Source organism: Telmatherina bonti, assembly GCF_933228915.1.
Source record: "Telmatherina bonti genome assembly, chromosome: 9".
Lineage (NCBI taxonomy): Eukaryota > Metazoa > Chordata > Actinopteri > Atheriniformes > Telmatherinidae > Telmatherina > Telmatherina bonti.
The window spans coordinates 27,057,892-27,083,180 of NC_136627.1; the positions used below are offsets into that span (position 1 = coordinate 27,057,892).

General features: G+C 40.7%; 3 protein-coding genes across 3 annotated transcripts; 2 read left to right on the plus strand and 1 right to left on the minus strand.

The window, feature by feature from the left end:
- tmprss5 (transmembrane serine protease 5) lies at positions 1-6,019 on the plus strand (the record flags this gene model as incomplete). The annotated part of the gene is made up of 14 exons (XM_079246011.1): positions 1-32; positions 125-410; positions 1,070-1,208; positions 1,453-1,533; positions 2,619-2,732; positions 3,125-3,266; positions 3,498-3,611; positions 3,719-3,762; positions 3,902-4,064; positions 4,209-4,393; positions 4,835-4,933; positions 5,054-5,196; positions 5,304-5,456; positions 5,951-6,019. The coding sequence occupies 14 exons, from the start codon at positions 1-3 to the stop codon at positions 5,957-5,959; spliced, it is 1,704 nt and encodes a 567-aa protein (XP_079102137.1). The 3' UTR covers positions 5,960-6,019.
- Positions 6,020-6,461: 442 nt separating this feature from the next.
- On the plus strand, positions 6,462-8,637 carry pih1d2 (PIH1 domain containing 2; the record flags this gene model as incomplete). The annotated part of the gene is made up of 5 exons (XM_079247036.1): positions 6,462-6,644; positions 7,521-7,647; positions 7,722-7,961; positions 8,093-8,367; positions 8,503-8,637. The coding sequence occupies 5 exons, from the start codon at positions 6,462-6,464 to the stop codon at positions 8,635-8,637; spliced, it is 960 nt and encodes a 319-aa protein (XP_079103162.1).
- Positions 8,638-9,253: 616 nt separating this feature from the next.
- On the minus strand, positions 9,254-20,895 carry dixdc1a (DIX domain containing 1a). Its single transcript, XM_079246761.1, has 16 exons — positions 20,707-20,895; positions 20,409-20,594; positions 17,391-17,548; positions 17,130-17,275; positions 15,354-15,443; positions 15,056-15,109; positions 14,907-14,957; positions 14,536-14,640; positions 14,355-14,408; positions 14,181-14,273; positions 13,473-13,550; positions 10,707-10,868; positions 10,512-10,578; positions 10,212-10,320; positions 9,877-9,985; positions 9,254-9,611 (listed from the first exon to the last, which is right to left on the minus strand). The coding sequence occupies exons 2-16, from the start codon at positions 20,429-20,431 to the stop codon at positions 9,528-9,530; spliced, it is 1,383 nt and encodes a 460-aa protein (XP_079102887.1). The 5' UTR covers positions 20,432-20,594; positions 20,707-20,895; the 3' UTR covers positions 9,254-9,527.
- Positions 20,896-25,289: the final 4,394 nt, after the last annotated feature.

Below are 25,289 nucleotides of genomic sequence, written 5' to 3' on the forward strand. Positions count from 1 at the left end.
ATGACCTTTTCCCAGAACCTGCAAACTGTCAGGTAATAATGGATCTCAGGTGAAAACAGACAATCTTTTGGCACAGGTAAAAAGTGTTACTTAGCAAATACCCCGGTGTCCTGTCAATATTCAGCTTGGAGGTATCTCTGGAGATGCGCCCCCCCACCCACTTACAAAGACCTGGTTCAGCTTGCTTCCACAGGCCTCATGACCTCCCTGGACAAACAACAACCTCATTCTCTAGCCTGCTGCTGACCTCATTGTCTCTTTGTGAAGGGAAAATCCAGAGTTGCATTCTGTTAAATGGCAAATGGTGCATCACCTCCGAGGGGGACAGAGCTCCACACCTCCAGCGTAGGCCTACAGATGAGCACGGATACAACTCCCTTTCCCTCAGGACTGAATGCAAGGAAAACATGGTAAGAACAAAGGAGCCCAAATATTAACCACACCTTGCTCTGTTGCAGTGTAGCGTAGTCTGCACAGCATCACCTCCATCACACTCCTATTTTCACTCTCACACTCAGAAACTCTTCACACACACCAGATTCCCTTCAAACCCAAATCTCACTTGTTTCTGTCACATTTCTTTCTTCTGAGCAGCTGTGCTGAATTTTTAATGGTTCCCTGAGCTACAGAGATGCAGCACAGGCATTCCAGAGGTTAAATTATGTTTGCCACACACAACGGCACAACAACAGATTCGTCCATATAGATGGATTTTGCTCTGTTATTGTCGCTTTTATCATAAGCTTTATTATAATTATAGCACTATTCTTGATATAAAACGCATAGAAACAGCTGCTTCTGTGAGTTAGTTCAATAAACAAACACACACACACACACATACATTGTGACTTATTTATACTTTAATCACTGAGAAGAAATGTGACATTAACACATATGTTTACAAGTGACCGCATACACATCTGGTCAGCGGTGACCAATGTTTGGGATTACAGAGCTCCTAATTTAATTTGACAGAACCTGTCAGGTGTTGTTTGGGAGCAGATGGTCAGCGCGGCTGCCCAGACGTTGTCAGACGAAAACAGCTGTAAGCCTGCTGTATTCCTTACAGAGTCTTGATGGAGACGTTTTATCAGTGATTGAAAACCCAGCAGCTGTCAGTCATCCTTTTCAGTCAGAGACAACGGAAGGAGTTGCGGGGACCAAAGGAGTCCAAGGCTGGTTAAAAGGCATTCACTCCACTAGTCATGGTAAGCTGAAGAGGTGCACCAGCCGGTGAGCAGCAGATATCAAACTACTGCAGCAGTATTTTCGGTTTTTTTTTTCTTTGCTTGTGGTTTTTGCTTTCCAATTTCTTAGTATCACACATGTATAGAACAAAGCGTGCTCCTTTCTGACTGTGTACAATTTATTTAACAGCATACGCTTGATAATTCCTCTCAGATTACATCAGGGTTCGAGAGGCATTAATTCAAGTATTAACTGTTGCTTTAGCTCACAGACTGGTGAGGCTGCTGGCAGCGGTGTGTGCAGTCGGACTCCTGGGAGGCTTAGTTGTAGGTGTCTGGTTTCTAGGTGAGTCAATGCGTCTGAGAAAGAATCACTAAATAAGCATTGCAGGGGCCAGGAAGTGGAAATGAATGTGCAAAATGCCAAATTAGAGCTGTACAGTCTTAGGTCAAAGCTAATTTACAGAGAGCATCTTAAAGCTTTTAAAATTTTGATGCAGTCTTGCAGCCACTTCTTGATTAAGAGGTAATATTATCATGTTGTTAGTAAAAACCAAACTGACTGCTGTGGCAGATTCTTCGGTTTGAGAAATGTGAGTATACTTGATGAATCTTTTTTTTTTTTTTTTTCTGATTAAAAATCCATCATTATATAACAGAGTGTTCCTCGTGAAATAAGCTTTCTCTAAGAAATGAGAAGTTAAAATTAGACTTGTTAGTGCTCTCTGGTGGTCAGACTAAGAAACATATTATCTCCACTGTGGATGATGTGTGCTGTGCTTTAATTACTTATTTGGAGGCATATTTTTGATGCAGATATGGCTGCAAATACCTAACGAAGCCAATCCTGTTCCCTGGCCAATTAATCCGCCTGGCACTGCCATATAAAACTAAAATAGGCATAAATCTTCATATGATTCATCATTCCCATCTTTTAAAAGAAGAAATCTTGGCAGCAAATGAAAGTAAAACTGATACAGCAACATATGGCTTTTAAAAAGAAGGATTTATTATGTAGAGTTCATGGATGACAAAATTGGGATATTTACTTGTTTTCTTTTAATAATTTATATCATTTCACCTTCAACTCGTTCCTATTTTTGTATTTATTTATTTTTAACTTCATTTCTCAGAAGTCCTCCAGCATTATGGAAGCACACCAGCAAATTAAGGCTTAGAGAGAAGATTTCTGGAACGTGCACAAACCATTTAAAAATAATGCTACGTTTTAATTAGCTTCTTGTCTTCTTGGCTGCCTTCTGGACATCAAGTTATTCAATTACATTATTCTCTGTAGAATAAAATTGCTCTCCTCCACTGTCTGTCTGAGTGTTAATTCAGATTATCTGGTAACATTTAGAAAAAGTTTAGGTTTTTCTGTGTTGTTGGTTGATTAATGTACTTATTAACAACATCATTATCTGCATCTAGTCAAACTTCTGCTGAGGCCGTCCTCTTCCCAAACTCCAGTAGGGCTTGGCGATACAAAGGAGACGTTTTTCTGCAACGTGACGGAGGATGTTTCTGTCGCTGACCCAAGGAAAGGTCTGTGCCTCCTCCTTATTTTTTTGGTTTTGTTCCTTTCCAGGTTTTGTGAATTAATCAGGGCAGCGATTGTGTGGCTGCTCAGCTTACTTTTATGTGATTCATTGTACAGGGTCACTTCTGAAGTAATTTTTTTTTAGTTGCACAGTAGCAAAATGAATATTCAGCAGCTGCTTCTTGTTGCCTTTTGCTCACTCTTCAACCTCCAAGGTTCCCATTGACTGACATGAAAAAAATCACACATAATGACCTGTTTGTATTGATTGCATTTGCATGGATACTTGTGTTTTTTTCTTCTTTTTTTTTCCAAAATCATTGCCCACTCGAATAGGAGGTTTGTTCATTAGTGTTGTACTGAGAGCTTGTCTCTGGAGGGATTTTCAATCAATCAGGTTCAGTGTTTTACAGAATCAGTCCAGAAAACTCCCTCTTGGAGATCCAGCTGGGGAAGCTGCCTACCTGGCTGCCGGTGTGCTATGAGAGATGGAACTCATCGCTGGGAACACTGGTTTGCAAACAACTGGGTTATCTCAGGTGTGTCTGCACTAATTGGATCTCTAACACACCTTCTCAGTTTATAGTGCTCAACCCTGAACACAGACTGAGGCTACGGTGGCAGCTAACTGGTGGAAATTTGGCCAGCTTTGCAAAGGCTTGGCTTATTCATCATCTTTTAATACCTCATTTACAATGTTCTACAGCTTATGAGCATGAATTATTTAGATTCTCTCTCTCTTATCACTTTTTCTAATCCTTTGTTGCCAGACTAACCAGGCATAAAGGAGTGAATCTAACAGATATCGGACCAAACTACACTGACGGCTTCATACAAATTACCTCAGAGCACAAGAACAGTCTGGAAAACATTTGGCAGCTCAGGTAAAGCAGTTTGTCTGATGACTTCATATTCATAAATATGCATGGAAAATCACGGCTACCAACAGCTTAATTGTGCTTCATTAATTAACCAGTTTATTCTCATTTAGAGGGAGCTGTATCACAGGGAAGGTTATTGCATTGCAATGTTTCGGTGAGCAAATTAAACACAGCTTTTGGTGTGATATCAAACGTATCATGTAGCTCAGAACAGAGTGCATGATTACGTTTTTTACAGCGCTTTTTGACCTGTCCAGTTAAACTCCTTTCTTATGAATGGGATCTCTGTGTAGAGTGTGGAACTCGTGCAAAGCTGTCCAGGATAATAGGGGGAGTTGAGGCCACTCTGGGCAGGTGGCCTTGGCAGGTCAGCCTTTACTACAGCAACCGTCACACCTGTGGAGGCTCCATCATCACCACTCAATGGATAGTAACAGCTGCCCACTGTGTACACAAGTAAGACTGCTGACCTTAACAGCACTATAGGTCAAAGGTTACAGCAGCTGTGAAGGACAAAAATCAGTCATTAACAGCTGCACAAAGCTGGATATTATCCTTCTTATCAGTGTCTGTCTTGTGTTTTCTTCTTTCAAATGTCAGCTACAGGCTACCTCAGGTGTCTAGCTGGGTGGTATATGCCGGCATTGTGACCCGCAGCTCCGCTAAAATGGCTCAGCATACGGGATATGCTGTGGAGAAAATCATCTACAACAAAAACTACAACCACAGGAGCCATGACAACGACATAGCTCTGATGAAGCTGCGAACACCACTCAATTTCTCAGGTGTGTCTCGTAACAAGCTTTTGTTGAGACATGAAACACAAAATGTCTGTTTGTGGAAAACACACTCTATCAAGCTACATTGTAGTTTCCTTAATAAAGCGTTAGTTTGACCCTCTAATCCCTCATAATCCACACAACGAAGCAAAAAAAAAAAAAAAAAGAAAAAAATCCACAGGATCTATGGGATTCAGTTGAATAGTTTACTTGAAACTTAGAACACTATTTGTTCAGCAGTTCTCCAAAGTATGAAAAACAAAACAACAAAAAAAAAAAGAAATAAATAAATTAGAAGAAATAAAACAAGAGAATGAGAGGTAAAAAAAAACTGTGTGGCTCTCCTCCACACATGCTTGCATGGAGATGAAAAGATTTGAAATGGTTATTTAATCCAATTTGTGATGTTTTTGCATGTCAGAAAGTTTCTTTTTCCTTTGTAACTAGATGCAATCAGGCCCATCTGTCTGCCCCAGTATGACCATGATATCCCAGGTGGAACACAGTGCTGGATTTCTGGATGGGGTTACACTCAGCCTGATGGTGGTAAGTTGATGCACCACTGCTCTAAATTTTCTCGCTGCCTTAAGTATAATTCAAACATAGTGAGAGATCGTAAGAAAGATATTGATAGAGCAGCCTTAAAATGCATTCTTCCTCTTGTAGTTCACTCACCTGACACCCTAAAAGAGGCACCAGTTCCAATAATAAGCACAAAGAAATGCAACAGCTCCTGCATGTACAATGGAGAAATCACATCACGGATGCTTTGCGCAGGATACATCGAGGGGAAAGTGGATGCATGTCAGGTCAGACGCATAGTTTGAAAAGTTTGTAGGACCTAATTAAAGATTTATAGTCTATTGTGAGATTTGTTTGCAGCTGAAACAAAGAGCTTCCGTATCTATCCCTCCAGGGGGACAGTGGAGGTCCTCTGGTTTGCCAAGATGAAAATGTGTGGAGGCTGGTAGGGGTTGTCAGCTGGGGGACAGGCTGTGCTGAGCCAAACCATCCCGGGGTTTACACCAAAGTAGCTGAGTTCTTGGGCTGGATCTATGATATGATTGAGGTAGACTTTTATTCAACATGGCATCACCACATATTTTGACAGTTCAGAAATCATAGTGTAATCCTAATGTATGCGTTCACCCTGCCTTTACAACAGCTATTCTATTCTAAAACTAATGATCAGTGTGTTTTATAGGAATCAGTAGCAAATTAGTTTGTGAAATAGTTCAAATTTTAATGTGATCATTGTCAATATTATTTAATGTCATTGTTATAATATTGTCAATATTATTTGTTGAGGCTTAGTCTAAGCAGAAGCTTTTGCTTTAATAATATTTTTCTTCACACTGAAATGTAATTAGATGCTTTTTAATACATTTTTTTTATGTTTAAATAAGTATTCCTTACTTACTTAACTAAAAAAAAGAACATGTTACGCAATCCCCAATTGAATCAAAACATTATCAAAATTACATATAGTAAAACAAAGAAAGTTGCAAAATGAACAATATTGAAACATCTTACTATTTACTAATGATTACTCTCTCTTTGCAGAATTATTAAAAGCTCAAGGAGCACAGGAAGAGGATGCTGCTGCTGTAACAAAGATATTTAAAAACTACAAATATATACTATATTTATACTTTACATGTTTGTTATATAATGTACACATATAAAGAGTGGAAACAAAGAAATACATTTTTATGTTATATTTTTCACGTATTGAATAATAAGTTGTGCTTCTGGACAACGTGTTAAGCCTGTTTATTGAACGACAGATGTTTTCGTCGCTAGGTGGTGACTGTGTAACGTTTCATGCGGTTTCCATAGCAACTGACAACATTAGCCAAGCCAGTATTAGAAAGTTAATGTGATAAAGTTAAAGACGTATAGTATAGACTAACTGGACTCATCTCCAAGTAAAATACTCGTTTCGTAACTTAAAAAAGAATACGTTTCCTACTCTTTTTTTTTTTTTTTTTTTTTTTTTTTTTTTTTGTTATTAGCAAGAAGCTAATTAGCTGACGGTCAGGGGCAGGACTGCATTCAATGCGTTCATCTTAAAATGTCCTTTACTGGAAGTACAGCGGATGTTTTGCAGCAGGTCAACCAGCTTTGGTCCATGCTGGACGATCTAGCTGAAAATGACCCCGAAGGCTATCGCAAGTTCACAGAGAAACAGATGACGGAAAGAGCTAAATTCAGTTCACCACCTGAGCTCCACTCTTGTCTGCGCACTCAAATACTGGTAAGTTCCAGCTGTTAATGCAAATATGAGACTGCAAGCAAGTCAGCTTGCCCTAAAATATCACACCCACTGGATGAAATGTGCACGCAGAAAATGCACCGGTCTGTTTCATTTAGAAATCCTCAAAGTAGGCTTTGTAGCTAGACTGGACAACAATAAATAGAATAAATAAATAAATTATATACATATATACATATATATATATACAGGGCCGAATTAAAGTGCACAGGCCCCTTGAGCCCAAAGTGTTCCAGGGGTCCCCTTCCCCCACTGCAACATTGTGAAATTTGCAAATGATACAGTGTGAAATGACATTTCTAACATCTCTCAACCAGTGGTACCAACAGGAATACACTAAACACTGTGGTGTAACTATCTGGCTTTTATGTATATTTTGTTCATGTCAAAACTGCTGGTGTTTGCCCTACGTGGGCCCCACATGGGCCTAAAAAGGGCCCTAAGTGAGCATGGCCTGTGCCCATAATGCCGATTGGATAATCTGACCTTGTACACACACACACACACACACACACACACACACACACACACACACACACACACACACACATATATATATATATATATATATATATATATATATATATATATATATATATATATATATATATATAAGGAATATTTTTTTGAATATTATATGGCCTATCCAGTATTTACTAAAAATTAATTATGACATAGAGTTTCTGATAATTAATCTTGTGGTGACCTGTCAAACTGTTTCAGCTCCATCTGGCTCCTCATGGAAAACATCCGACTTTTAGCATGTTCTGTAAACCTGTCAAGCCTTGGTCCATTTATAGCTAAGGAATGTGGCATGTTTTGGCGGTCCCTTTGACAGTACATCCATGTCCTTATCAGGAACCAAAAACAGGCTTGCTGTACATTAATATATGCAGCTGGAAATGTGTGCCTGTGCCCCAGGATCTAAACAGCCCCATATCAGTGTGTGCAGGAAAAATGGAAACAGGCACAGAAGAAAATCAAGGTACATCATATGCAACAAAGCCATCCTTTGTGTTACATGACATAAACAAGGTACTCAAAGGCTTTTGTCCACAGGTTGGTTTGCTGTGTTGGATGTGGCATTAAATCCTGCAGTGCTACCAGAAAGCAATGGAGATAAAGCAGACATTAACAAGGTCTATGGGGTAGTCCTGAGGTTTGCCCAGCAGCAGCATGGGATGCGGTTATCTCAGGAGTACAGTGTTGTCAGCTGCAGCCCAAAAAGTAGTCCAGGTGACTTACACCACCGGCTTGGGTTTCAAACGAAGCCCAACACCTCCAAACAAATGGAAACAGGTAGAGAAAACGACACATACTCTGATAAGCTACTGCGAGCCCTTTATGTTGAACCTATTTTCCTGTCCTTTGAAGGTGTATTATCTGAAACCTCCCACCAGGCTCTCATAATCTAGTCTTCCTTTTTGCAGTCAGCCAGACTCCAGATGGCCTCTTGAGGCTGATCTCTTCTCTACGATCAGAGAAACAAGACGAAGTCTCCACAGCCCAAATTACCAGTAAACCTGCGGTGCACATAAAGAAAGATTTGATCCAGGTCATCTCTACTGCTTTTGTGGAGCCTCAAAAGCCTGAGTACCAACTTGAGGTGAAGACTGATACAGCAGGAGTTCCTCGCAGCATGGAGCTGACAGTAGAGCTGCCAAAGGTACGCTCTGTGTCAGAGTGCCAGCTGAGACTGTCCAAGGTAAATGGTTACACACTCCCCTGAACAGTTATAATGAACCACTTCAGATCCCAGTGTGCATCAGTGCATGTGGCTGGTTGTCATAATTGGCTTATAGTGAACATTACAATGTACTGGATGCGTTTTGCTTCACAGGAAGATGTCTTACTGGAGGTGGAGGACGTTTACTATTTACTTCTGGAATGGCCAAAAACCATAAAGGAGGACTCTGCTTCTGCCATATTCAACAAGAAAATACGAAGGCTGAAGTTGAAAGTTGATGTTTTGTGAACATTTTAGAAAAACAGTGGAGAAAAAATTCTCCAAGCAAGGAGTGAAAATACAGCAGTGGAAAAACAACCTGACAAGACCATAGTAGACTGCAGAGTGGAGCATGGTCTGCCTCCAACTAATCTGCAAGTATTTTGCCTGTAAACTGATCTACTTTTAATGGCAAAATCTTTTTATGCACATGTGTAAGACTGTCCCTTTTGTTTTGTGGGCTGATCTACAAAAGCAAATTTACCTCCACCCCCTTCCCTCCTCTCCTCCCACCTCTCCAAAACAATAATTGACTTTAATGACAGTCTACAAAGTCTGTTTACTAATATGTGGGCGTCTGCATGTAGGTGTATAATGGCTAAAAGCTAGTGAACAGCGTCAGTAGCATATGCAAAGGGGAATAATTGTCAGCAAAATGATCCATGCAATAATTTACGTTTATTAAAACATCAAAATTGATGCAGAACAACAACATCACTGTTTGGCAATCCAGAACGTGTGAAAAATGTCAGTAGACGCTTCCATTTTGACGTGCATGTGTTATGCACTGATTACAGCCTTTATGGCAAATGAACATTCTTTTGTATTTAAGAGCTTCAAGTATTGTATTACTGACCATTAAATTGCAATTCCACTTGTTAATTTTTAGCTTCAAACATTGTGTAGTGTGCATTCAATTAAACAAACTATTACCCAAATGTAAAGTCAAATTCTTGGTATGAAACATTCATTTTTAAAACATGGTTGGGAATTGAGAGGCATTAAATCCATTGGTCCCAGTAAATTGTATAATAATACTGTAGCTGTTCTTTCTTATGGCATCACATGTATTTATAGTGGCTTCCGGGTCCAGCAGGAACAAGGGAGGTTTCCAGTGGTGATCTCCGGTATTTGGGGCTCTACCTCCGCTCTCCATGGTCCTCCTCCACCCACGCTACAATCTTCCCCTCCCAGCCAGGCACAACTGCTCCATCCTGAAACACCTGAACGACCAACAGAGCAGAATTTACATACAGGAGAGACTTGCACCTAAAAATTACAACACAAAGCTTTAGATGGGATGTGAAAATAACTACTCGGGTGTTTTCAGATTCTCTGGGATAGAAATGAGTCACTTTGCAGTGTTTTAAATAAAGAGCAGGTGTAGTTGATATTTGCATATCCTTCTCTATAACTGCCGTTTTACATTGTACCCGCTGAAGTTGACGTGAAAAGATGTAGGGGCTGTGATTTTACTCCCACGCCTACCTCCTCTTTCACTGTGCCGAACTCTGGGTCAAGGGCCTTGAAGTGGTATCTGAAATTGCCTTGTCTGTCGACAGCAGCCTTGAAGTCCCGAAGTGTCACTTCACCCAGCCTGTAAGCACAAGCTGTCAGTTATGATATATGCATTCAAACACCCACGTAAGCTTTTCTTGGATAAACATAAAGCCACCTAAGAGCCCATTTTAATGCTCTGGTCATGTCTCAATCCAGCTCAAACCTAAACAGCAATTTGTCTGCAAATCACACACTCTGCTGTGAAGAAATAAACAAAGACACAGCTACATAAGCCTGCCATTAGGGTGCATTTTTATGTTTACCTTTTTGGGATGTTAATCAGAAACGGAGTGAGCGAGCGGTCTGTGAAGTAGAGCACTTTAGTGGAGATGGCAGCGTCCAATCCCGGGCTGCTGTGCGAGTGTGCCATTTCTGGAACAAATAACAAGAACAAGAAATAGTTTGCACGATCAGAATGTGAAATGGCTCTTGCCTCACAGCCACAAATACAGCCTCTTTCTAAAGCAACATAACTGAATGGGACAATTTGATTTAGCAGCCCAAGCTGAGATGTTGGAGAGGATGACAACTACGAAGCAAAACAAGTATTTTGTTTGTCTCACTTGAACTCGGTGGCCAGGAGTCACGGTCTGTTGAGTTGGCTCTGCGTCCTGGTGATTTAAATTCCTCCTAGAATAAGGACCAATCGCTCATGGTAAACAGTCAAGTGTGTCATAGATGCTTGAGTCATGATATGTCAGGTGACAAACATGCTACTGCTTCTTAAAATGGTCTGAGATGCTTGTTTGAGTGTTTACCCCTCTATCCTGTCTGCGCTGGGTGTCTAAGGAGTGCAGTCGGTCCATGAGACTGGCCACACCCTGCTCCAAAGTGTCCAAGGTGTGATGTTGAGGGTCATGGCCCGAGAAACTGTCCCTTAAACTGCGAAGCGCTTCTCTGACGAGCTGCAGCTCCTCACCCTGTGACAAAACAAACTTATTATTTCATGGTCTGCACTTGATTTAAATAAAAAACTTGCGATGCTGTTTTAAAGACTAGCATGTGTTCAGTTTGGCTGCGAACACAGGACAAATGCATGTGGTTACCAGATCAGCTGAAATGAATAAAAAGCACAAGTTACAATATGTTTTATTGCACATGGATGGGTGAATTTTCTCTCTGCGTACTCCTCTCTGGCTCAGAAACCGACTCCCACATGCAGCTGGTATGATAGGCTTCAGTGGAGACTTACTGAAGGAATTGATTAAACAGTAATAGCTCACAAAGTGGAAAAGTACTGACGCACAGGTACAGAGTAAATTGATCTCTAAAACGTACACATGAACAAGAATACATTAGAAGAATATGCATAAAGTTTAAAATGATAAATGCATCGATTGAAGATATATGAGGATGAACCTTTCACTGTACAACAACATGACAACTGTCCAATCAGGTGCACCCAACATTTTCACTCCTGTTTGAATATAGACAGGAAAAACAATCTGTATTTCTTTTTATTTTGCATGATGTATGATTTCAGCAGCTCACCACTCAGTTTCCCCTTTCTTTCACTTTTTATTACATAAACGTAAACACATTTTCAATCAGTGATTGCCCTAAACTGCAGGTATACTAGTCTGGGCGCCTATTTATGAAGTCGTAAGAGCTGCAGGGTAGGATGGACACCGAGCCTCTCTCAGCAATTGAGTGAGACTCTTAAATTCTACTTTGGGAGGTTGTGGCATTCATGAAAATCTGGATACTGTGAATTTGTTATAGTAGAGTACTGTTAGGAAAATTTTAGCACCAACATGGATGAACATAGTCAACCTTTCTGTAGTTTAGACACAACAATGAAAAAACAAATACTTTGATTTAATCAGGTTTTGAGAAATTACAGATCTTGTCCCAATGTTGAAAAAAAAAAAGTATTTTTCAATCATTTGTTTAAGAACAACTCAGAGTCAGATGGATTTCATTCTAGTGCTTGTCTTCTTAACACCATCAGTGCAATAAACTGGACACATGTCAGATTTGTTCCTTCACATGCATAACATCCTGACATAATAGTCCAGGTCATCTGTAACTCCCAGATGCTCCTGCTGAATGTGGTCATGAATCATTTCTATTCAACCCAATGGTTTCTTCATCAATGATTAGTTAAATTAATAATGCCCTGATTGTTTGGTTTCTAGCAATGGTAACCAACTTATCTGGAGAGTTAGTTTAGCATCTGTCATTTTAACAGCACACCGCATCTTAAAAGGATGCCATAACAGGAGGCAAATTGCTTTAAACACTGTAGAAGGGACAGGAGGCAATGTATGTAATGAAAATGTATCCTTGTGTACATTTTCCTCCTTCAGCCACTACACCACAAGGATGTGTGTCCTAACAGCCTCATGGGACCAGACTACAGGCTCCTGTCCAAGTTCAGTTGTAAATAATTGCCTGTTTGCACATAAAGCTGCTATTATAAGATTTTAATCACACTGTGTGGTTATTTATAACCATGTATGAAAATGAGGGCAGTCGGGTTTCAGTGAACATCTTCATCATCACTTCTTTTTTTCAGTCACACTTTTGGCGTTCTGTTTGTGATTTTTCCCGTCTGACATCTATCTGGGCCTGGTTGCACATGGCACGTAGGTCTTGAGCTTTTATGGGCATTGTTTGGGGATTTACCTATATGCAACGGTATCTGGTCTGTCCTATCAACTTACAGTGTAAAAAGAAAGATACAACTAAATTGCAGAGTAAGAACATTTGTGAATGTGACCGACATTTTCTGTGGAAAGAGAAAACTTTGAGAACAAATTTTGTGAGAACATACTGGTGAATGAAACCCGGTTTCTTCCCTTCCTCGTTAAAGGCATACTTTACAAGATAGCAAACATTTTTGGGTCTAATGTGGACCAGCTTTTGGGCAAAACAATTATGTTCAACTAGATTCATTTCAATAGTACTTGCTTTTGAGCTATGTTTACCCCAGCCTACATGGTAATGCTCATCTTTACCTTGCATGGACATGGCATACCTTGACATCTACCAAAATAAAGTTAAAAATATGCTTAATCACAGGATAAATTTACTCTTGTTTGTTTATCTGTTTTGATCTTGTTTACATGTGCTTATTTGTGTTTTTCTTTGCATAGTAAAATTTAAACTTGAATTTATGGATGCGGCGATACTGTTTTGAAAAACCTTTTGCAAGTGTTTTCACACCAGATTTTAGTTTGTAATGCGGTGCTACCTGAGGGCCTGAAGATCAAGGCCTTCACTTCTGTTGTGTTTGGATTCTCTGAAGCTTTGAATACTATTAAAAACCATATATCATAAAATCTCCAGGGTATGAACTATTTTACACAGAGAAAACATCTTCAATAGTTTAATTCTTTCACCACACAAAGTTTCAGTTTTTCCCCCATCTTTACTTCCGTTTTTCTTTTCTTTTGTTGTTGCTTTTACCAATATCTATAAAAATATAATTATTTATCTAAAATTTCCTTTTTGTACCAAAAACAAATTCATACCATAAGCCATCAAAATAAATGAATGAATAAAAAGTAATGGGTACTTACTGGAGCACTGTGCTGGAAAGCTGGAGGGGAAGTTGATGCCACCGAGTTACTGTAGCCACCATTGTCACTCCTAAATGGCTGAGAAAAGTAAAAATATAAATGAGATGTGCTCTACTTTTACATTATTATTAGAAAATACTACAAAAAAAAAAAGTAAAAAAAAAGAGGCCAACTGTAGCTGTAGCTAAAGCGAAGCCAGATGGAGCCAGTACCTCAGAATAAAAGATTCACTGTAGTTAAAATACTATTAAAAGCACATCAGTGACTCACAATGTTGCACTAGGTGACATGTTTTGTTGGTTTTTTTGATTATGATGTAGACTGCAGCACTGTGGCTTGTGTTGAGTCATTCTCACATTTGCTATCCTGCTGCAAGAAAAGCTCACTGGTGCAAGAAATCTGTATTAATCTGCTGCTGAGAATAGTCCCCACAAATGCTCTATTTGCTCCTGTGGTTTTTACAGAATACGATGCTGACTTGTATGAGGAAATAAAACTTACTTTTAAGATGACATGCTGCTTTAATGCTTCAGTGATTCTGGTTTTATCATAGGATTTGTTGACAAAAGAAGAGTGGGTGTTGCCTCGTGTTAAGCAGTGTGTAACTGTGATATGAAAAAATCTCTCTGCATTCTTATTCAAGATTCAGATTTACATCTTAACAACGAGAATACTAGGGGAGTGCTTGAACCGTGTCAGATTCCATACCCGTCCATGGCTGACTTCGTGTGCTTTATGCTGAGCTTCATCAAGCTTTTGCTGCTGTTGATGCAGAATTCTGTCCTTCCTCCCAAGCTGCTGCTGTTGTCACAAGACAGATGGATGACATGAAGCCAGCCTTTACCTACACGCGTTCAGCTCAAGATTGATGAAAGATTGTACCTCATATTCAATGAGTGCTTTGTTTCTTTCGCTCAGCTTGCGTTTGAGCTCTTCCTGCAGGCAGAGACTGGACATGAGTGTGATATAAAAAGTCCAATATTTTTCTCCCTTGCACTTTCGTCCACGAGTCAAGCAGGTCAAATAATTTATCAGGTCGAAAGGAAATCGTGACTTTTCTCACATTTTCTCCTTCCAACTGATCTTTGGCCATGCTGCACCTCAGTAGTTCCTGCTTTAGCTGCAGCACAACGTCTTCTTGCACTGCCAGGCGCTGCTGCAGAGCATCCTAATGAGAGGGAGAGAGAGAGAGAGAGAGAGAGAGAGATCAAAGACAAGAAGACACTAATACAGATCAGCTGCATCCACCTGCCTCATCCGTGGCATCCAACCACAACTGATCTTGTCATCTTTGTAAAGAAATTAAAAAAAAAGAAAATGTGTTCAAAATAGCAGAATCATCGGTTTGGGAAGGTTCAAAAAAGAAGATTGAATTATATCCCCTAATCCATTTCAGTTCACAGCAAAAGTACTAAATTAGAGTAAGAGGTTTACCTTGATGGCCTGAATGTGCCGTGTTTCCTGTTTGTGCCTCAGGAGTTCCCTCTAAAAAAACATAGGCATGAGCAGAAACATTAAAGAAAGGAAATCTGGTTGTTATGCAGCTCAACTATATTAATTCTAATTACGTTTGCTTACTGTACCTTGAGATCAAGGGCTTCCTCCATGCTTTGGTCCAGACGGCTGCGGATTAGAACCTTCAAAAGGAGAGGGTATGAACAGGATAATTAGAAAAAGGAGAAATGTCAGAACATATAAGGAAGCAATGAGAACATATGACAGTCAACTAGTAGATCAGAGAGAATCATCTGTTCTCTGCGGCGGCTGCTCTGAGAGGAATGATGGCTACAAACATCATCACAGCAGAAGGGCTGACACGGACACTTCACACAGTTAAGTGATGCTTTCTCAAGTTTACAGAGAGAGGGCACTATATCGTACCAGTTGCTGCTCTGCACTCGCCCGGCTATCTCCGAAGCTCACTGATCCATCCTGGTCTTCCTCGGGGAGGGAGCCATGCAGCAGCAAAGCCTGAGGACAGAAAACACACCAGTAAAGGCACACACACACAGACAAGCAGTGATGATGAAATAAATATGTCAGTGAAGCCTGATATGTTTCTGTGTTGCACTTCTGTATTTAATCAGATTAACATTTTACGAGTTGCTGCTCAGAATGTCAGTAAATTTAACTTAATTAAAATGAAATCACTCTGAAAAACTTGATGTGTACACAAGCATAAGCACAGTAAAGTGAAGTGCATTTCATTCCTAGAATACAAGCAGGAACTTCATCCATCAATGTCTTTTTTCCCTTTTAACTTCACAAGACAAAGCAGCTTTACTTCCCTTTATCTTAAACTCTAACCCTTCCCCAACCATGTTCGGTTCATAAGCTACAAAACAATCCGTTCACAGTAATGACATTGTTTGATATTATATAAGCAGAAAATTAATTTCCATATTTGTTTGGACATTAGTGTGAAATTTGGATGATATGGTGGGACGGACGCTCCACATTCGGATTTGTTCACCTTAATTATGTGTTGATCTCTGTCCTGTTATCTGCTTTGTTCTGCATGTGTAACAACAACAATACTACTACTACTACTACCAATAATAATAATAATAATATAATAATAATAATGATGATGATGATGATGATGATGATGATGATGATGATGATAATAATAATAATAATAATAATAATAATAATAATAATAATAATAATAATAATAATAATGTACTGTATTAATCCCATTTTGGAAATTCAGCTCTGCATTGTAAATAGATGAACTTGAGAGCAGTGGGCTGCCTTGTTATGGCTCCTGGGACCAGCTCTGAGCTGTTAAGGGACTTGCTCAAGGGCCTACAGTGGTTCACCTGTGTTAGCACTGTATGTAATCATGCAAACAGAAAATAGGCAACAGAGAGAAAATATCATAATAACACAAATAAATATGATGTACAACCTATTTCTGTGCAAATATATGTACAAACAGAATATTTTACAGGATTATCATAGTATGCTTGCAACATAAAAATGAATTCAAATCAACCAGCAGGTATAATTTGACAGCTGTAATGGTGTCTATATCGAGCAAGATGTCAAGATCTGTGGGGGTTGGGTATATGTTTTGTTTTTTATTGTCTCATTGTCTTGTCTAGCTTCCTGTTTTATTTTGGTTTGATTATCTGATTTTCTTCACCTGCTTCTCATTTAGTCAGCTCACCTCAGTATACATGCCTTGATTTCATTCGTCAGTGTTTCCAGTCTTCCGCTTGTTCCTCGTTGTTTGCCTATTAGTTTATTATTTTTCAAGCATTTGGGTTTGACTCCCTCCATGTAGGATGACACAAGATTTTAAATGATCCGATCCCAAAAACTTGATCTGCCTTAATGTGAAACTTAAGACAAGTCTTTCAACAGAACTTATGGAGTCTAGCAGGAATCAGCAATAACTGTTGTAAGTCTGATAATTACAACAAACCCTATATGCATTTTGCTTTATATTAACATAGTACCCTTTTTTTTAAATCTGTGAAAATATAGCAGATGTTTGCCGAGAATCAGGCATCAACCAGGCTAAAATCTCACTTGATGTCGTTTTTAACCTGCAGCCTTCCTCGGATTTATTTGCAGTCTGTGCACCTTCATCTAGACTTTTTCAAAGCTGCTGTGCCATTTGCTTTAAAGTTTGTTATCACCCAGGGTTACCTGTAAGCGGAACACCATCCTTCTGGCTTCCTGCATCTCCTTCTCCAGCTGCTCCTGGTGGGCATCAAGCTGCTCCTCCCAGGACTTCTCTTCCTCTTGCCCATCATGCCCGAGGGAGGGACACAATCCACAGAGAGAAACCTCCTCTGAAAGCAAGATGGGGACAGAGGAAATGAGTCTACAGAGCTTTTTTTTTTTAATTAATGTATTTTTCACTGTATCAAATTGGACTTTATAAGAACCGATGTGCATCCAACTAACCTGGGACAGATTTCCTTTCTGTCAGCTCAGGTTTGTCTTCCAGAGGTTCCCCCTGGTTCTCAGACTGATCATGGACTGTTTCTTCTTTCAAGGTGTCAGTGGACTGAGTGATAATATACTCCTCTTTGGGGGAGTGAGAGGGGCTGGCTGAGCTGAGACTGAAACAGATTGAGGGAACAGGCAAGACTGAATGTGTTAACATCCTGACAAAAGAACAGCAGTAAATAAATCTAGCAACATAAAATGGAGATTTAGACTTTATACTCCCAGAGGAGCGCCAAAATAGGAAATAAAATATTTTACCCAGATGGGATTAAACTTATCCCATTTTTTAACATATAATAGCCCTAAGAGTACAAATATTGAAGTTGATAAAACCAAAGCTACACACATTTAAAACTTGCTGAGTACGTACACAACTGGGGAAGGAATGCACACAACTCAGCCATTTTCCCACAGGAAATCCTTCACATATTTTGAAACCCTTTTGACCATCAATTGAAAACATAATGCTGAAAAGCTGCTATTCTTACAGCTAAGTTTTTGTTTTTGGAAAGCATCACCAGCAGTTCAAGGCTGATGCAAGCTGCCATTTTACTTACAGTATCTGTGTTTGCAGAAATAGGATATGCTGACCTGTGCCACACAGTAATACGCGTGGCCATGGAACAGGAGGTTCTGTTTTTTTGTGTGTGTATGCATGTGAAAACAGGCCAGTCAGTGAAGAAACAGGTCTTAACTTGGTGCTAGCAAAATCATAAAAAAAGAAGCTCAAAACTCATCATGCCATGCTTGAGGCTAAATAACCAAGAATGGAAAAAATACCATGGATTTAACTGTGGGATAAAGTCTTGTTTAGAAGCCGATGAATCTCCTGAAGGATTTCTTTTAACATCTTCCTCTTTTAAATATGGAGCAAGATTTCGACTTTCGCCTCGGAGGCTTTCTGCCTATCTGCTATCATTATTCAGCTCAAGCTTATGTCATAACAGACAGCAAACACTTGTAGCATTTGTTACTGCCTCTGTGTGGACTATACTCACATATCATGGTGACAATTTCAAACAAACTGGAACCAAGCCTAAAGCAACCGTAACTAATATTTGAAACCATTTTGAGAAGCAGAACTATTTAGCAGCTAGCACCACATGTTCGATGCTAAAAATGATATTCAAGTCAATGTTTATCATCTCCATCCCTGCAGCTTTGTGAGAATTTCTAACATTAACAAATAAAACTAAGTAGAAGTGGATATTGTAGGATTTTACAGGTTGTCAGAAATAAAAATAAATGATCATTTTGACAAGTTAGGATCAACTTGAAAGAGAAATGTAGATGCAAATTGATATAATAATCCATGCTGTTGTTATATTTCTAAATATTTAATTTATTAGCAAATTAATCTGGCATCCCCCAGCAAGTTAGCCCCTAACATACCCAAACAACCCTTTTTACACCTGACCTACACTTTAGATATCTTTGACATATTTAAACGTTTAACTGATAATGACTAAGTTTCATTTATACAGTCTACAGTAAAGAAAGAAAAACCTGGACGACAATTACGACGTTTCCATCTTAGGCAGCATTAAATTGTTCCGGCTTCATTCAGCACACTCAGATTATCTGCTAGTTTCTGTTCCTCCCTTCTCTCCCACATGGTCATTGCACCAGTTCCCATTTAAAGCCTGAGTCAACCAACTTATCAGATGCTGCTGTAATTATCCTTAAGTGTTTTTCAAGGGCGGATCAAAGAAGCAGCGTCTTTCTAATCATGTCGTTGCACATGATGACATGATAGGAATAGCTTTTGACATTGTTTCAGGGAAGAGTGCAAATAAGTTAGAAAACTTATTGTATGTTTTAAGGTGCTGATTTTGCACCAACAAATTACATGCATTTTAATTTGGAACATGCAGATTTAGCCAAAAGATTAAGCGCTGCATGGGATTTGCGGAAGATGAGCTGCTATGCATCAGATTAACATCGTTAGATTAGCAGTGTGGAAAGTGCATGCAGTTTCTCTATCACCTTACCAAAGGGCAAGTATAAAATACTCTGATACTTTTTGAGTCTTCACGTATGTGATCCCTTTTTAAAATCAGCTGCTTCTACTTGGGGCCTCTCTATGTTTATTTATATGTTCTTGGTTTAACACAGAGTTTTCTCTTTAGGCTTCTTCTCTGTTCTAATTAAAAAGCTTAAAAACACAAAGATGCTAAATGATCCAATGTTACACAGAGAAAAGCCAAGAAAGCTCAAAACTTTGCAGCACAACTTTGTATTTCGTTGTCTCAAGGCCCTTCACATTTTTATTCCCCTATCTGGGAACCACTGAATTAAAATACCATATGGTAAACATGTGGTATTTTCATTCCAAACCAGTTTAGTCACAGCAGTATTTTTTTTTAAAACTATGAGTTCTTTGGTTTTGCTACTCTTAAGTGCATGTAGCTCATAAGACTTTAAAGAGAGAAAGCAGGTTATTTTTTAAATAGTTAGTTTTTATGTCTGATTATTCTATGACCAGTGATCAGCAGGAAAAAAAAAAAGTTTAAGTGCATGCTAAGGCTAAGATTTCATTTAACTTAAAATCCCATTTCAAAATATAATGATGCTATGTTTGGTTTAACTGAGAAAAATGTGTCCTTTTTCTAATCTCATTTTAAATATGTTTTTTATTATCTTAACATTAGAGAGATGGTAAAGGCAGGTAGAGAGTGGTTCCAAGGCAATAGCAGCTCAGTTAATGCAGACACATAACGGGACACACCCACATCTTCAGCACTGTAAACACCGAACAATAACCTGCAGCCAGAGTTTTAGAGCCTTATTTGAAAGAATATAATGAACTTCTGCATGTAGAAAAAGATGCACATGCTAATGGTGTGGGAGTTCTTAATTTAGGCCTGATAAATGGAATACATCTGCCACTGCATTGATGCATTGTATATGGAAATAACGGCCTTATATCTTGTCATTATGTTAGAATAATAACAATAACAGAATGGCGCTTACCATTTCATCTGTTTAGCTCCCATGGTGGTGATTTTTATAGGCTTAACCACCCATACAGTCCGAGCCCTGCATCTGGGTGATGCCCTGCTTCTCTGTCAGGACCATAGTCCAAACACAGCCGGAGGCAGCAGGGAGGGGAGCAGCACACAGAGAGAGCAGCGACCACAGGAGTCTCCACGTCGCACACTGGGTTCAATCAGAAATAACAGCACGTTTAAATCCTCTGCAGCAGCATATTCCTATAACATAAAGCTCCAAATCCTAATCAAAAGCCCCAAACCCTTCCTGTAAATCATACCAAGGCTTGGTCCAAGCTGGCAGAGGGAGGCAGGGAGGGACAGAGGAATAGAGGATTGGTGCTCAGCTACACTGGAGTCTGCCTGGTTTCTCTTTGCACTCGCCTGATGGTTGAGCTCACCAGCTCCCATTCCCGAACACAATGTTTTTTGTTCCTTGCCGGCAGGAACTGATGCAGCTCTTGTGCATCTCTTTCACATTTTTTTTTTTGTTCTCTGCCAAGCTTTTTGCATTTATTCCCTCTTCCCTCCCTCCAGTCTTCCCCTCTTTCTCTTCTGCTTGGCCGCACTGGCTTTGTATTAGTCCGTCCTTCCTTCAGTAAGCGAGGATGTCAGACATGGCTCTGTCTGGGTGTATTTACCCTCCCCCTTCTCCTTCCTCATTCCTCCTCCCTCCTACTGCTCTCCACTTTCATGAGGAGGAGGAGGAGGAGGAGGAGAAGGGAGATTTTTCTCCTCTTTTTTTTATGCATATGCTTTTTGTGTGCCCTGTCTCTGCAGCTAAAATAAGAACAAACATATGGATAAAAGGTAGCTTTAAAATCTTGAGTGCTCTTTGACAAGAGCCAATACATACCCACAGAAACACACTTAAAGGGGCAATAAAAAAGCTACTTGAGGAGAAAATATATATAGATTTTAAACATCAGTTTGTGATTACAGCTCTTCCCATCATTCATTATCGGTTCCTGTTGAGAAAACTGGTTCCTAAAATAAACACTACATTCAAAGTGGTCGTCTTTATGATTTCAGCAGCAGGCACTATAAACAAAGCCTTTTCTTTAACATGCACTGCTCATGTTGAGTACTCTAAAAGGCATTTGGGCTGAGCAGATAGTCATTAAGCTGTTAAGATGTTGCTTGTGTCACCAGTAAAACTGAAGTAGCCTTACATGTGGCAGCTTGCAGTTCTGTCCAGAACTAAATGACAGTCTTAAATTCTCTACGAGCACCATCAATGCATGTTGCAGCAAGTCGCTCTGCTGCAGACTCATGAATATGTATATACAGCACCAGACTTATGTAGCATAAGACTGAAGGAGAAAAAACAGATCAGGCAAAGTCGATTACAGTTTGACTGCAAAAAGACTATTTTTTAATTGCATTAAATATTTACTGTTTTGTTTTTTGGGCAATAAAATCTAAACTAATTTAACTAAATTTGAAGACTTTTGTATCTCAGTTTATTAAATCAGAACGTGATTAAGTGGAGGCTGGTGTTTGTGTACAATTTCTACAACTCCCACCTTCATTATTTCAAGTATTATTTAAACACAAAAAGTTTAATCAAAGCAAAAAACAAAAGCGCCTTCTGATAGTAGCACTCTTACTTCAACTTGATTTTGATTTTATTATAGTATTGTTATTGTGGATGCTTTTAGCCAAAATGGACTAAAAACTCTAAGAACCTGATACATTGACATGTGTTTTCAGGAGAAAGTCAGATGTTTTAGTACATTTTACTGAAAAGCTAATGGTATAGCCCCCAGAGACTCCTGAGAAAAAGCAGATGTCTCCCTGATTCCATTAAGATTGGGAGCAAAAAATCCCAATGTCTTGCTGTAGCTACAATTTGTATAAAGGCAGTAAAGTTGAGGGCATACACACAATAGTGGTTTGTTTTTAACTTTAACAGTGTCTCTGTTAACTAGCCTGTAGGGCCACCAGTCTCCTAAGAAGACATGCAATAGGTACATCCATATAAACTGCCAAAAACATGCTAGTAACCCAGTAAAGATGCTGAAATTGTTAAAGACAAATGTTGGATGTTGCCTTGTGTTTCTGAAAGAAACAAGCAAACCAGTAACCACATGCTCATTACTATCCTAATTAAAGATTTGTTGTGCCTCACCTTAATTTACCACTACAGACAGCAACACAAAACATTGTCTTATTAACTGCAGGCTATTTATGAGGTGGTAGAAAGTTCAGGTGGTTTCATGCCACTTACTGTTCATCACTTCCTCTAACATCCCTGCAAGAAATTTAGTGTTGCGTCACTTGGAATGATTTAATGCTTGCGCAATTTTAAGTATTGTAAAATACGATTCTTTAAGGCAAGAAAGTGCTGCAATTTGATCATTACCCTACAGCAGTCGTTGACGTGGCACAAGAAAGTAAATTTACATTTTTCTGTGAGACTGTCAGCAAGGAAAACACTCAAAAGGAAAAAAAATGTGGTCAATAGAACTGGAAGAAGGACAAATCATTAAAAAGTAAAATGATAAATGAGGACAGACACTATTTATGTATTTATTTGCATGTTTATTTAACAGGGACAAATGCATAAAACATTGCAAGCTATGCAAAGTAAATGAGTCATATACAGGTTTCTAGCCAAGGCTATCTACAACCCCTGTCCCTGGTTACACTTTCTAAATAACTTCCTTTGTTGATAGTTTTCAGCAAAGAAATGTGGTGATTACATACTTGTGTGCTGCATTGGATATATTAATAATATATTCACATACATGTGACTTGCAAAGTCATGAAAATATTCACAGTGAAATTGTTTAGCCTCCTTTGAACCCTGGTCCACTTCCACAGATAGCACCGTTCATTTGAAGAGGTGTGAATGATTATTTGCTAAATTGTCTGCAAACCCTTGCTGTAAGGTATGTCTGAGGACAACTTAAAGCCTTCATATTCTTCTAAACAATAGTTATAGTTTATCAGTCCACAACACTAATCTAGTATTGCATGCATGACTCAATAACACAAAATGTTGGGGAATTAATCATTATTTAACCAATCAGATAAATAGGAACCTCTCCCTGAGCCGTCACCTTATCGTGGTGGAGGGGTTTGTGCGTCCCGAAGATCCTAGCAGCTATGTTGTCGGGGGCTTTATGCCCCTGGTAGGGTCACCCATGGCAAACAAGTGTCTAGGGGAGGGACCAGACCAAGCACGGCTCATAGACCCCTATGATGACGACCAACCTGGGCATGAATGTTCCCTTGCCCGGACGCGGGTTACCGGGACCCCCCTCTGGAGCCAGGCCTGGAGGCGGGGTACGAGAGCGAGCATCTGGTGGCCGGGCCTTCGCCCATGGGGCCCGGTCGGGCTCAGCCCGAAAGGGTTACATGGGCCCCGCCTCCCGTGGGCTCACCATCTGCGGGAGGAGCCGTAGGGGTCGGGTGCAATGTGAGCTGGGCGGCAGCAAGGGGCGGGGACCCTGGCGGTCCGATCCCCGGCTGCAGAAGCTGGCTCTAGGGACGTGGAACGTCACCTCTCTGGTGGGGAAGGAGCCTGAGCTTGTGCGCGAGGTTGAGCAGTTCCGACTAGATATAGTTGGACTCACCTCGACGCATGGCTTGGGCTCTGGAACCAGTACCCTCGAGAGGGGCTGGACCTTCTTCCACTCTGGAGTTGCTCATGGTGAGAGGCGCCGAGCAGGTGTGGGCATTCTCATCAGCCCCCAGCTTGGTGCCTGCACGTTGGGGTTTACCCCGGTGGATGAAAGGGTAGTTTCCCTCCGCCTCCGGGTGGGGGGACGGGTCCTGACTGTTGTCTGTGCTTATGCACCGAACAGCAGTTCAAAGTACCCACCCTTTCTGGGGTCCTTGGAGGGAGTGCTGGAGGGTGCTCCTTCTGGGGACTCCATTGTTCTGCTGGGGGACTTCAATGCTCACGTGGGCAATGACAGTGAGACCTGGAGGGGAGTGATTGGGAGGCATGGTCCCCCCCCTCTGAACCCAAATGGTGTTTTGTTATTGGACTTCTGTGCTCGTCATGGATTGTCTATAACGAACACCATGTTCCAGCATAAGAGTGTCCATATGTACACCTGGCATCAGGATTCCCTGGGCCGCAGTTCAATGATCGACTTTGTAGTCGTATCGTCGGACCTGCGGCCACATGCCTTGGACACTCGGGTGAAGAGGGGGGCGGAGCTGTCAACTGATCACCACCTGGTGGTGAGTTGGCTCAGATGGTGGGGGAGGAAGCCGGTCAGAGCTGGCAGGCCCAAACGTGTTGTGAGGGTCTGCTGGGAACGTCTGGCTGAGTCCCCTGTCAGAGCGAGCTTCAACTCCCACCTTCAGCAGAGCTTCGAACATGTCCCGGGTGAGGCGGGGGACATTGAGTCTGAATGGGCTGTGTTCCGTGCCTCTATTGCTGAGGCGGCCAGCCGGAGCTGTGGCTGCAAGGTCGTTGGTGCCTGTCGTGGTGGTAATCCCAGGACTCGTTGGTGGACACCAGCAGTGAGGGATGCTGTCAAGCTGAAGAAGGAGTCCTATCGGGCCTTCTTGGCCTGTGGGACTCTGGAGGCAGCTGATGGGTACCGGCGGGCTAAGCGGCATGCGGCTTCGGCCGTTGCCGAGGCAAAAACTCGGGCATGGGAGGAGTTCGGCGAGGCCATGGAGAAAGACTTCCGGACGGCTTCGAGGAGATTCTGGTCCACCATCCGGCGGCTCAGGGGGGGGGAGCAGTGCTCCATCAATACTGTGTACAGTGGAGATGGGGTGCTGCTGACCTCAACTCGGGACGTTGTGGGTCGGTGGAGGGAATACTTCGAAGACCTCCTCAATCCTACCAACACGTCTTCCCATGAGGGAGCAGAGCTGGTGGACTCAGGGGTGGACT

Bases quoted from the DNA above. Each gene is read 5' to 3' on its own strand.
- dixdc1a (XM_079246761.1), bottom strand. From the start codon at position 20,431: ATGGGAGCTAAACAGATGAAATG. The intron at 10,321-10,511 runs GTGAGACAAACA...TATTTGTTCCAG, and splicing joins CTCCTGGCCACCGAGTTCAA to AAATGGCACACTCGCACAGC. The intron at 9,612-9,876 runs GTAGGCGTGGGA...TTGGTCGTTCAG, and splicing joins TCGGCACAGTGAAAGAGGAG to GTGTTTCAGGATGGAGCAGT.